The sequence below is a fragment of the Sus scrofa genome, chromosome 17, assembly GCF_054392235.1.
Source record: "Sus scrofa isolate SSC_HxYL_T2T_F1_AM1 chromosome 17, Sscrofa_HxYL_maternal_Yorkshire_Landrace_v2.0, whole genome shotgun sequence".
Classification (NCBI taxonomy): domain Eukaryota; kingdom Metazoa; phylum Chordata; class Mammalia; order Artiodactyla; family Suidae; genus Sus; species Sus scrofa.
In genome coordinates, this window is record NC_139399.1 from 10,489,079 (window position 1) to 10,503,537 (window position 14,459).

Sequence of the window (14,459 nt, forward strand, 5' to 3'; positions counted from 1 at the left end):
AATCAATTATAATAAAGTTTTTAAAAAGCTGTTATCATTTTAATTGTAATAATTTTAAATTGCTTGTCCAATAATTTCAGTATTCTTGCCACATCTGATTTAGTTCTGAAAGCTTTTCTATCTTTGCAAACTGCATTCTTCCCCCTTTCGAATGTCTTACTTTGGTGAAAGCGGGACTTGATGTCCTGGGTCAAAGGAACTATAGTCAATAAGCCTTTAGTGATGTGATGGTGCTGTGAGGAGGGGAGATAGGTTCTTTAGGGTTAGGGCTCAGGCTTTTGGGGACCCTGGGCCCCTGGACCGTGGACTTCACAGGAGTTGCCCAGTGTTGCCCCTCCCTTATGTGGGGTTAGGATGAAGCCAGAGATGAAGGTATCCCTTTCTCCAGGTTAGGTATGTTTTGATATCCTCCAAATAGGTTAGGGTCTGGTAAAATGTTTTCTTCTGAGGACAGACCTTTTTTAGGAGCAGAATACTCTTCTGTATTTCAAAATTGTCCTCTTTCCCTCCCCTAGAGAAGCACAGGGGAATTTTCTTACTTTCACGTGAGGAGCTAATAGAGCTCTTGGAGGTAAAACTCGCACAATGTGGGGTCTCCTCGGTTATGTCTGCCCACTCCCCGAGTTTTTACCTCTCAGAGTTGTCCCTGTCTATCAATTACAGTTTTGGATTTTCTAACCAGTACTGGTTCTTGGGAGCTTTCTGCTTCAGTAAATTGGGGTTTTCTGTCTTTTTCTGTCTGCTTCTCCAATGCTTGGAGCAGTGACCTTAGCACTCGGCATTAAAACAAAACAAAACAAAACAAAAAAAAACTTAAAAAATCAACACACTTACCATTGCCTATCATATACATATCTATAGATATATATATAAATTTTTATGATTTCCCTCCCCATAGAAAGTAAGCTCCATAATCACAGTTCCCCACTTATGTTTTTGTTCATTATTTGATTCTCAGCTTCTGAAATAGTTCTTGAACATCTAGTAGGCTCTCAGTATATAAATGTTGAATGAATGAATGAAGTACCTACCTAGTTTTCATGGCTCAGAGCACATGTCACTAATAGAAGATTTCCACCTAAGGATAGGGACCATCTTTTTATTTATTTTTACATTCCTAGTGTCTAGTAAATACCAGGTATGCTCAATAAATAATTGTCAAATAAAATAAGCTAGAAGGGCTTTATAGAGAATGATATGTAGACCACGAGTGAACTTCTGGGTGGTGTGGAGAGGGTTTGCCAGGTAGGAGTACTGAGCATGAGTGGGATTTACACGATGTAGATGTAGGCCCTGCCTCATGGATGGAGTGGGTGGAGTAAGAAGAGTGACCTGGGTGAAACTTACAGTGCCAGTTAAGGAGGGTTGGGGCCAAATGGTGGAGGGCTTTGGAATCATATTAAATATTTCTTGAGTTTACATTGTATATCATACAGTTATAAGTGTGCTACATGGACTAATTTACTAAAACCTCAGTAGCTTAAAATTGGATGATACTGATACTATCCTTATATTATAGACAGGAAATTAGGGCCCAGAATGATGAACTTCTCCATGGTAGCACAGGTGCCCGAAACTCAAGGGTTCTAATTTGAGAGCCTCTGTCCTTCCCCACTATGATATACTCTGGGCAAAATACTTTAAACATAAGAACTTACTCAAAAACATGAAACAGACTCAAAGATTTTGATACCAAACCTTGGGGGGGGGGTCCAAAGGGGAAGCACTGGAAGGAGGGGTGGACTGGCAGATTGAGATTGGCATATATACATTACTATGTATGGAATTGATCAGTAACAAGGACCTACTATATAGCTCAGAGAAATGTATCCAATACTCTGTGATTGGCTCATATGGGGAAAGAATCTGAAAAAAAATGGATATATATGTATATGTTTGGCTGATTCACATTACTGTACACCTGAAACTAATGACCTACACTCCATAAAAGTTATTTTTAAAAAATAAGTAAGTCACATAATAGTGGTGTCTCTTAAGAATGTTGAGGGTCCTTAGATAGATACTACTGTCTCTTGACTACTTTAGTCTATTGAATAATTTAGTATCTCTAAAGAATAATCAAGGAAAAAAGAAGTCTTGTCAGGTCGTTTAGTATTTGTTCTTTCCCCAGCATTTGGCAATTTTGACCACCACATCCTTCCTTTTCAAAAATTCTGTTCTTGGCTTCTGTTGTAATGTATCTACTGTCTTCATCTCCTTCCTGATTTCCATGTCCCAGGCTTCTTTGCAGGCTCCTATTTATGAGTTTATGAGCTTATCAGTTTCTGTCACAATTCTTTTCTATGTCTCTAGGTCTTCTTTGCACCTCACCCTGCCTACTCTTCTTGGGTAATTTCATCCATTCCCATGACTTTAGTAAGCACCTATGTGCTAACAATTCCCCTATGTGTTTTTTTTCCCCTACACCTGTCATTAGATCATATATGTAAATGTCTCTTAGAAGTCTAACTCTCCAAAGATTTTTTGTAATGAAAATGTTTATTTTTTTATATAATGATTTTTATTTTTTTCCATTATAACTGGTTTACAGTATTCTGTCAGTTTTCTGCTGTATAGCATGGTGACCCAGTTATACATGTATACATTCTTTTGTTCTCATATTATCATGCTCCATCATAAGTGACTAGACATAGTTCCCAGTGCTACACAGCAGGATCTCATTGCTAATCCATTCCAAAGGCAATAGTCTGTATCTATTAACCCCAAGCACCCCATCCATCCCACTCCCTCCCCCTCCCCCTTGGCAACCACAAGTCTATTCTCCAACTCCATGAGTTTATTTTCTGTGGAAAGTTTCATTTGTGCCATATACTAGATTCCAGATATAAGTGATATAGTATTTGTCTTTCTCTTTCTGAGAACACACCCTCACACCATGCACAAAATAACCTCAAAATGGCTGAAAGACTTAAATATAAGACACCATAAAACTCCTGGAAGAGAACATAGGCAAAACATTCTCTGACATCAGCCTTACAAATGTTTCCTCAGGTCAGTCTCCCAAAGCACCAGAAATAAAAGCAAAAATAAACTAATGGGACCTAATCAAACTGACAAGCTTTTGCACAGCAAAGGAAACCAAAAAGAAAACAAAAAGACAACTTACAGAATGGGAGAAAATAGTTTCAAATGATGCAACTGACAATGGCTTAATCTCTAAAATATACAAGCAGCTTATGCAACTCAACAGCAAAAAAGCCAACAACCCAATGGAAAAATGAGCTAAAGGCCTGAATAGACATTTCTCCAAGGAAGATATACAGATGGCCAGCAAGCACATGAAAAAATGCTCAACATCCCTGATTATTAGAGAAATGCAAATCAAAGCTACCGTGTGATACCACCTCATACCAGTTAGAATGGCCATCATTAATAAGTCCACAAATAACAAGTGCTGGAGGGGGTGTGGAGAAAAGGGAACCCTGAAAAGATGTTTAGATATGGATGTTTTAAAAGTACATAAGCGTCAACCCATTTAAAAATTTACTCCAAATCTTTGTGAACTTCTTTGCTTTCATCCTCACATGTTTCTGCCTTGTTCTATATTAATTGGCTGGCAACACAAACCATATACATGGTTGCTCAAATCAGAAACCCAGAGGTTAATTTTGACTGTCTTCTATTACAGCAGTCACCATCTATTGATTCCACTTCTTTAATATTCTTCCTATGTGTCTATGTCTCTCAATTTTGTCACTTTCACTGAATTGGCCGCAATAGTCTCTTGAACATTTCTATGAATCAGCCTCCAAACTGACTTTTATGCCTCAAGTTATACTTTTCTCCAGTCCGTTCTGTTCTCCCTGCTGTGGCTAGTACCATCTTGCGGGGAGCCGAGAAAATGCAGGGAGTCAAAACAAGGACTTTGCCTGATTGCAAAAAAACCCTGAGGGCAGGTTCCTAACCAAGGAAGGGAGCTCACCTGAATGGTACATGCTGAAGGTGTGCCTCTGGACAGGATAAAAGCCTTCCTGAATGGTACATGCCAAACGTGGGCCTCTGGACAGGATAATAGCCTGCCTAAACGGTACATGCCGAAGGTGGGATTCTAGTCAGGATAAAAGCCTGCCTGTATGGTACAAGCCGAGGGCAGGCCTCAAGTTATATGGCTCTCATTTTGATGTTTATGGAGAAGAATTGGGGCTTTCCTGGGAAAACAATTTCCATGTTTTCCCTGGAAAATATGGATTGTTTCTCGGGTGACCTAGTCTTTTCCTGTTGTTTTATTTGTTATTCAGTTTTCCTCAGTCTTTCCTGATTCTTTACTTATTATTCTTATTTTCCATTCTTATTTTCCTGTGGTGATTTGTGATTTAACAAAGTTACAACAATAATATAATGAAAATTTCATCCTGAAGGACTTCTCCCTATTCATATCCAACTTAATTAATATATAGTGTTTATCTACTAACCAGTTACAGTAAACTTTAGAGTTAGGATTTTAATGAGGTTTATAGAAGTTAGACATATATTATTCTTGATCAAAAGAACCCAGCTGTGAGTTTTGTCCTTGATTTTAGAAGCTTCTAAGCAGTAGCTAATTAAGTTGATTTATATTTTCTCATACTGTCTTCCTGCCATAATACTTAAAGGTATACATTAGTCTAAAAACAAGATTAGTAAATGCCAGATTTTTGTGTCTGTAACCTCTTCAGCTTGTGGAAATTGGCTGGCCATGAGATGGTTTGTGCTGACTCTCCTCTTTCCCACATGATATGCTGCACCTGTTTGTCCTTGAATTGTACTCATTAAATTTAGTTAAGTTGATTTAAAAATGTGATGTATTGCTACTGTACCATGTGAGCAAAAAACAAAGCTTAATAGTTAACCAATGTACTTTTAACACTATGATGTAATCTGTAGTGAAAAACTGTCAATATAGTCAACCACTTATGCTAATAAAATTTGAGCAGTCCAGCGCCCTGAAAGAAGGGACAAAGAGGCTGTCTCTGTATTGTACATTTTCGCTGACTCCGTCCATCTCCAATTGGGAAAAAGTGTACACTCCCTGGCCGCTGGAGCTGGCCTCCGGCACCATCTTTCTAAAAGACACACTTGATCATGCGTTTTTGCCACCACCATTGGAAATAGGAGCATCAGTTGAAGCAGTAAAAGACAGAGGAGGAATGGGCAGGCAGGTAAAAGTAATATACAGAATACGTACATTTTCAGCACTGATTGAGTGAAGGTTAGGGTCCAAGAAAGGTAGAGCTCTCATATAACCAAGTGTCAACTAAAGAGAAAAATGCCACTTGTTTACACTATAAAGGTGTTAATTGAATAGATGTATCTTTTCTTGGATTTTAAAGTATACCTTTCACACTATTATAATCTATCTAGAGAACAATTAACTTTAATATATTCTCTGAATCACTGACCTGCTGCTCATGTGAATTAGATATACAATTTATTTTTCTCACGTAACAATTATACCCTTTAAAATGATTTCTTAGATGGTACATCATTCTCTCTGTCACTCTGGGCCTAATATTCTAGCTAAGTTTAATGTGCAAATGTTTGGTAAAGTCTTAACTTTCAGAAAATGTCTCCAATCTAGGCAAATATATGTATAAGTAAAATCTGGCTTTTAAGAAGTTTGTGTTAATTTCAGAGGTATTGTCAAGGAAGTGGGGGAAAGGATTCAGATTACTCTCTGTAATCCTGTTATTTTCATTTTCTTTTGAAAGGTTATGACTCCCAAGAAGTTATAATATGTATGGGCAGATTTATTGTCTGTGTTAAAAAATCCTTCATAATTTACCCTTCCCTACTGTAGCTTACCCTTTTGTATCTTCTTTTCTTCTCTAAAAATTGTGCAAATCTAACATGTTTAGATTCCCAGTCACATTGCTTTTTCTGACTTTGAATCTTTGCTGATATAACTACCTACCGGAGGCAGATAGCTCAAATAAAAAGTGAGCTGGGAGTTCCCGTCGTGGCGCAGTGGTTAACAAATCCGACTAGGAACCATGAGGTTTCGGGTTCGATCCCTGCTCTTGCTCAGTGGGTTAAAGATCCGGCGTTGCTGTGAGGCAGTGGTGTAGGTTGCAGACGCGGCTCGGATCCCGCGTTGCTGTGGCTCTGGCGTAGGCTGGTGGCTACAGCTCCGATTCGACCCCTAGCCTGGTAACCTCCATATGCCGCGGGAGCGGCCCAAGAAATAGCAAAAAGACAAAAAAAAAAAAAAAAAAAAAAAAAAAAAGTGAGCTGGACAAGTTATGACACAGTTGGAAATATTAGACCTGAAGACACATTTCAGTCTAAAGATGTGCAGGTTTGTAAATTTAAGCATATTACATGATTTAAGCAAAACATGTAGCACGAGTATGGTTTTTATGAATTAATCCTGGCTGTATCTAAAACAGTTTCATCTATGCTTTTGACTGGCTCTGGTTAGGACATATCAGATTGTCTCTCGCCTTGCCAGCTGCCTTACATATGTTACCCAGTTTAATCATTAACATATGTCCAGCATAGTTGGTCTCCTGATTTAATAGATATCAAATCTGAGAAGCAGGAAGAATAAGTGACTTACACCAGGTCTCATTGTTAGTAAATGAAAGTTGTTTTAATGGGTGAACTGATACATGATTTTAGAAAGATAGTTTCATGACTATTTTATTTAAGCAGTATTCTGGTATTTTTTGGTTTACATGTTATAATATTGTGTCCTTTTTTTTCAGTGTATAGTCTTTGCTATGACTTCTGGCCAGATGTGGAATCATATCCGTGGACCTCCATATGCTCATAAAAACCCACACAATGGACAAGTGGTAAGTTCATGTTCTAAGCATCAATATTGTAATCTTTAATCCTGTTTACATAGGAATCAGAAGTTGTGTTTACTACTTAGTAAGAAAGGATTCTGTTTGTAAATCTAAATGTGTTCTTTTTCTTCCCATTTACTGCCTCTCCCATGTACATAATATACACATGCACATTTTTTTTAGGGTGGAGACTGCTTTAGTGTGGATTGAAAAAAAGTGAGTGTACCTACCATACCAAATATACACACATAAATCATTTTTTCAACTTTGTATACCTCTATGGCAAGAATATGTATGTAATGTCAAAGGAAAAAATAGGAACAGTTTATAGCCAATGTCCCATCAGTTGTAAATTTAATTGGTTCAGAAGAGTTCACTAAAATATCAAGAACCTGGTGGTCATTGTATTAGGATGCCAGGAACTGTTTACCGCAAAGTTAAAGTGAAATTGGTATGTAGTTAAATCAGTAGCAAAGTTTACATTAGTAACTGCTACCATCGCCTTCCCTTTCCTTTTAGTGGGTGAGAAATATTATAATCGATCAACTTTACAAAATTCTATCTTTGATTTAGGAGTAGGTAGGCAAAGGTTAATAACTTGTTTTAAAGTGTGCCTTTTTTTCTCTGTTTCTTTTGGAAAATACATGGATTTTGAGGGAAAGAAAAGTAAGACATTCCTCATATACTCCTCACCAAACATAATCAGTTACCAGTTCATAAACAATCTTTTTTCATCTATTCTCCCACCTCATTCTCTTTACCTGCTGTTGGATTCTTTTTGAAATAACTGCCTAATATCATTTCATTTCATACATAAATATTTTAATAGTTATCTCTAAAAGTTATATAAGGTCTTTCTAAAAAGTAATAACTTCAGTCACACCTAAAATAGCTATGAATTCTTAATTTCTAAAATTGTGGTTCTGAATTGAATAAGGTTATCGTATGGCAAATACTGTTATAAATTCTCTATAAATATAAATGTATAATGTAATCTGATGAGACTTATTCTAGTGCTTCAGATATCTCTAATATTAAGAAGGGGTAAAGCGGGAGGGATATATTAGGAGATTGGGATTAACATACACATACTACTGTATATAAAATAGATAACCAACAATGACCTACGGTCTAGCACAGGGAACTATACTCAGTATTTTATAATAACCTGTAAGGGAAAAGGATATATATATATATCTGAATCACTGTGCTGTATACCTGAAAATAAATGACATTGTAAATCAATTATACTTCAGTAAAAATGAAGAAAAAAGAAGAGTAAGCTAAAAAGTTATTTCTTGTTCTATTTTTTTTTTTTTTTTAGGGCCACACCCATGGCATATGGAGGTTACCAGGCTACAGGCTGACTCAGAGCTGTAGCCGCTGGCCTAAGCCACAGCCACAGCAACAGAGGATCCAAGCTGTGTCTGTGACCTACACCAGAGCTCAAGGCAACACTGGATCCTTAACCCACTGATCGAGGCCAGGGATTGAACCTGCATCCTCATGGATACTAGTCAGGTTTGTTTCTGCTGAGCCACAATGGGAACTCCTATTTTTTCTTCTGAAATCATTTGCAACTTTCTTTGAACTTCCCTGTGGAACTATGATATAGGGATATAATTCACATTATTTATTGCATATTCCCTGATGGCCCAATCAGGTTTTAAGGACTGGCTAAGAATTATGAGAGTTACAGTCACTGATACTACATAATAACCAAATTTCTTCTATAGATGCCAAGGATATGGAGTCAACATTAGACTCTGGATAATCAGCTGCTATAGGAAATCAGACATGGTTTTTGCTATGTGTACTATATGTTTTTGAAATCTGTCATGACTTAAAGGAGTAATTTGAGTGTCTTTAATATTCAAAATTAAATTATTTTACAGAGAAAATAATTGGAAGTAATTATCAAGCAATAAATTGTCCCCTTATCTTCAAGACTTCCTTACTATCCTATTCTCAATACCCCATCCCAGTACCCATACTCACTATCTCCCTTTGCTTTTTAATTTTTTTCTCCATAGTATTTATAGCATGCTATGTAAATTTACTTACTTTGTATTAGTTTTGTCTGTCTTTTGCCAGGACCCTAATAGGATATAAGCACCTGACAGTGTGGCTTTTTATCTTTTTTGGTCCCTGATATATTCCTATCACATAGAGAAGGGCGTGATACAAAAATTTGATCCCTGTTGTGTTAATGATACTTAAAAGTGTAAATTTAGGAAATCTTACAAATTTTTCAATATTGCCTTTTAATATTCTTCCAGAATAACACTCCTTAATTAAAAAACATTAAGAATTGCTTTTATGATTTGTTAAAATATATGAAAAAAATAATTGACATTCTTGTGAAATGTTTTAGCTTGTCTAGTGTAGGGAAAGAAAATATGATTTTCCCTCTACTGTTCTAAGTTTTTGGTTGAGGCCCCTATAACAAAAGACAGAATAACAAGAGAAAAACAAGTAGGAGTTTACTGACATGTATACCTCATATATACATGGGAGATATCCAGGGAAAAGTGAATAACTCTCAGAGGCAGCTTAGCACTCAGGCTTAATTACCATCTTCAGTGAAAGACAGAAAGAAAAGCATTGATGGGAAGCCATTGATGTGGAGGTGACTAGGAAAAGCAATGTAAGCAAAAGTTAAAATTTATTATGTAGATTTCAGTTAGCAGTTATCTTCTCCATTGATGAGGGTTTAAATTTGTCTCCAGGGATTAACAGTTGTCCTTCCTGATAGAGAGGGGGGATGTCTTTGTAAACTTATATCCTGTTTTTGATGGAGGAGGGCAGAGCGCTTTTCTTGTGTCTGCTTCTATTCAGCTGCCTTCAGCTTAAAATAATCCTTAGGCCGAAGTGGCGTATTTTGAAGTGTCATATCCTGTCACTCTTCATCTTCATGGTAAACTCTATTTTCTTACCATTTCAGCCATTGCTTTGCTAAATCATGAGGCTCTAATCCTGTCACATGTGGTTTGCTGGAGTAAGCTCCAAAAAAGCTTGTGCTGATTACAGTAAGCATGGCAACATGGATGCCATCTGTTGCTTACTGAATATATGCTGGGCACTAGACTTCATAAATGAGCACTTTAGACCACTAGATGCATACTTTGAATATAGTTATAATGTTAATATGTGTGGACCTGAGTTATCATTTAAGTTGGAAATCTTCAATGGCGCCTGTATTACCTGCCCATTATAATTCTCCTTTTCAACCTGAGGCCTCTACTACTTAGCAGAGAAACTAGTGTTAGCTTATCTGTACTGTCCTCGCCCTTACCTATATGCTTTATTTTGCTGCTTCCATTCCCAGAACATCCTCTCTACCACATCATGCCCATCCTTCACATATCACCTAACTTGTCATCACTCTGAGATGCATTCTTTCTTAATCAGGTTAGAAATCCTTCTTCCTTTTTCATATTTATAAACATGTAGTTAGTCAAAAATCTTTGCATTCTTCTAGTATAATAAATTTTTAATATTTTCTCAAAAGACAAAAAAAAAAAAAAAAAAGGGAGTTCCCGTCGTGGCGCAGTGGTTAGCGAATCCAACTAGGAACCATGAGGTTGCAGGTTCGGTCCCTGCCCTTGCTCAGTGGGTTAACGACCCGGCGTTGCCGTGAGCTGTGGTGTAGGTTGCAGACGCGGCTCGGATCCTGTGTTGCTGTGGCTCTGGCGTAGGCTGGTGGCTACAGCACCGATTGGACCCCTAGCCTGGGAACCTCCATATGCCGCGGGAGCGGCCCAAGAAATAGCAACAACGACAAAAGACAAAAAAAAAAAAAAAATATTTTGTGCATCCTGTGTTAGTCAAATTCTTAACATAGGGAGTTTCTCTTGAGCTACTTTTCATCTTTACATATAGTTGGTCCTCAGTAAATGTTTTATTAAATGGTTATAAGGACTCCAGTAGGAAATTTTTGTTTCTTAATTTGGATTATCTTAATTCTTTCAATTTTTTTTCCTCAATAGTCAGAAGAATGGGTTCCACATGTCACTGTCAATTCGGCATAAACCAATCAGTAACCTTAAAGTAACAGGAAGACTTAAGGTTCAAATTAGGTTGGAAAGCAATTTTCTATATTGACTTAGAACACTTTTTAATCCCCCTCCACACTGTTGTATTACTGTTTGTAGGCTGAGGTTGGATGGCCCTTAGGAAAGGTATTAGGATGACCCAGAGGAACACATTAAGAGAATTTTCTACATTTTTAAAAGGAAATAACTTTTCGTTCATATGTGCCTATAGCCTTCAAAGTATGTACTTTAGCTTTTTAAAACCTTAGTCAAAAGTTATAGAAATGATGAATTTAAACCTATAACTAAGGTATTTAAAAAGATGGATTTTGTCCCAAACTTTTCACCCTCTTATATTTTATAAAAATATAATTTTTTGCTATTTTTTAATGGCTGCACCTGTGACATATGGAAGCTCCTGGGGTAGGGGTCGAATTTTGGAGCTGCAGCTGCTGGCCTACACCACAGCTATAGCAACACAGTACTGGAGCTGCATCAGTGATCTGCACTGCAGCTTGTGGCAATGCCATGTCCTTAACCTCTGAGCTAGGCCAGCGATTGAACCTGAATCCTAACAGACACGATGTTGGGTTCTGAATCCTCTGAATCACAACAGAACTCCTATAATTTTTTCTTATATTTGAATACAGTATTTGGACTGAAGGAAAAAATCATGAACATCTTGGAAATATAGGAACTTCTTTCTACAAAATCAAAGGTTTTAGTGTATTTTTGGCCAGAGCTGTAGGTAAAGTTTTAGACTGCTGTGAGATATTTATTACTAAGCAGTATAGACAGTGCATTTCATCTTAAAGGGGCAGGAGGATGTTGCCCCTTCTTGTTTGGCATTTAAACATATTTTAGCAAAACCTCCCTTCCTGCTTTTTTACATGCATAATGTCAACATATACTGAAACATAAAATTGTGTTTTAAGTTTTCTTTTAATGAATTGATTTGCATAATAATGTGTTTTCATATTAGTGGAACAAAATAGAAGATTAACTTTGCTTTATAAAATGAAACAGTTACTGGTGCAGAATTACACTTTAAACAATGACTGTCCATTAGAATAATGATAGTGAAAGGCTTTATTTATAATAGATGTGCTTAAATTTTAGGATATAACTTGAAAATTAGCACTGTCCTTCTTGGGTAATTTCTTCATACTTTAACCTTTATTTCTAAAGAGAAATTACCATATAGGATTTGTGTTTTTGAGAATAATTATAATAAGGCTTTTTATCTCTTTCAGTGGTAGAGAATAAGGTGACAAAGCAAGTTTCTTATGAATATTTATAGGAATTTTATAATTTGGCATTAATTCTTGATGACCAATGCCTATTTCCTGGAGTAAGGTATACAAGACAATAATTTTATTGTAGTTTTCTCATTTGTAACATAATTGAATAACCATTTATATTTTAAAGACGTTTCTAGGTAGCTGTTACACATAAATATCACCTAATTTCTTTTTTTTTGTGAAGAATTCATTTTCTTTTTTCTTTTTTTATTTATACTGTCTAATTTTTGTTCAGTTTTCCTAAATTTTGTTTTATTTTATTTTGTCTTTTTTGCCATTTCTTGGACCGCTCCCGTGGTATATGGAGGTTCCCAGGCTAGGAGTCCAATTGGAGCTGTAGCCGCCGGCCTACGACAGAGCCACAGCAACTCAGGATCCAAACCACATCCGCAGCCTACACCACAGCTCACGGCAACGCCGGATCCTTAACCCACTGAGCAAGGCCAGGGATCAAACCCGCAGCCTCATAGTTCCTAGTTGGATTCATTAACCACTGAGCCATGACAGGAACTCCAAGTTTTCCTAAATTTTAAAAATATGTTTTGCTTTGGCTATTTATGTTACCTGATATAAGAAATTTATGTTAAAATTGTTCATGAAGAATTATTTCAATGTTAAAGTTAACTTTGTGAATACTTTAGAATTGTGCTATTAAGGTCTGTATAGTTTCCAGAACCAGTTTTTTTTGTTTTTTTTTTTTTTCCTTTTCTCTGAAGTTGGTTTCTAAATAGAATTCTGAGTAGTGGTAGGTTCTTTGTGCCAAACTTTTAAAAATGCCTAATTTGCAGGTTTTCCAGTATATGGGAGTTTTTAATGGGATTTGGCTTTACAAAATCTAGTTTTATACCTTTTAGTAAACATAAAAACTACATTATAAGAAGATTCAACTACTTTTTTCAAACTGAACAATTTCCATTTAGGGCATTGATGTACTAGATGCAGATCAATATTATCACTTGATATTTTAAGTTTTGCATAATAAGAAATTCAAATGCTTAAGAACAGTAAGACAATCCTTAAAAAAGAAATGTAAAGCTAAATAACTTATGTTACCAATTTATAAAATTATTTTTAAAGCTACATTAGTTAAAGTAGTGTTTTATCAATATGAGGATAGACACATAAACCAGTTTAACAGAATGAGTTTTCAGAGACAGATGCACACAAATGGCCATTTGATTTATGGCTATAGTGATTGCAAAATGCATTCAGGCAGCAGGGTCTTTTTAATAAGTGATGGTAAAGTAGTTAGCTATGTACATGGGAAAAATGAATCTCGACAGTTATTCACATACCATAAACATAACTTATGTATTGACCATGGAGGTAGATATGAATGGAAAAACACTACACTGAAATATATTACACTTAGAAACTCTTCATGTTCAAAAGGTTCCATTAGGAATTTGAAAAGGCAAGTCACGGCGTCGGAAAGGATATTTGTAATGCATTTATCTTACAAGGATTTGGATCCAGAATACATAATGAATTCTTATAAATCAGTAAGAAACAGGCAACTTGGTGGCAACAAAAAAAAGAAAAAAAATTGGGGAAAGACTAGATTAGGTTTCTTCTCAAATGAGGCTGAACAAATGGCCACTAAACATATGAAAAGGAATTAAACCTTACTGGTTGTTATGTAAATGAAATTTAAAACACAATAAGGTGCTATATAACACAGTCATCAAAAAGATTAAGACCAGTAATGCTGATACCATGCAGAGTTTCAGTAACTAGTATATGAATTTAAAAGCTGACAGTATAAATTTAAACTCATCACATCATCCTGAAATTTCATTTCATAGGTATATACCCAAGGGAAATGTGTATATATGATAAGCAAATGAGGTGTACAAGAATGTTAATTTCTCAGTAGCCCCAGACCGTCAGCAACCAGAATAGTAGAATGAATGTTATCAATAGCAGAATGAATAAATAAATAAATGTCAATAGTAGAATGAATAAATAATATGTAGTATATTCAGACAGTGAAATATTTTATAGCAATAACTGCTTTTTACATATAACAAAAAGGATAAATCTCAAAAATACTAGGTTAATTGAAAGAAGCCAAGCATAAAAACGTACCTACTGTAACACTCATTTATTTAACTGCAAACTAATCTGTATGATGAATATCAGAAAAGTAGTACATTTGAGCTGGGTGGGTAGTTAGTGGAATGGGACATGTGGGGATTCTAGATTCCTTCAGCTAGGATAGGTACACAAATGCAATCTCTGTGAAAATTCATAACTTTAAACTTGTGAAATATACACTTTTCTCTATGCCTGCTGTAATTCTATTAAAAAATTCCAAATTATACATGCTTGCATAC

General features: G+C 36.0%; 1 protein-coding gene across 5 annotated transcripts in view; it reads left to right on the forward strand.

The window, feature by feature from the left end:
• Positions 1–14,459, forward strand: part of TUSC3 (tumor suppressor candidate 3) — a 195,891-nt gene that overhangs the window by 105,669 nt on the left and 75,763 nt on the right. For all 5 annotated transcript variants that reach the window (XR_002340155.2, XR_014831977.1, XR_014831978.1 and 2 more), the window contains exon 6: positions 6,705–6,794. Coding sequence is in view for 2 of the 5 variants with exons in the window: in XM_021078324.2 (XP_020933983.1) it covers positions 6,705–6,794 (90 nt within the window). In the remaining 3 variants the exon portion in view is untranslated. The remainder of the gene's footprint in view (positions 1–6,704; positions 6,795–14,459) is intronic.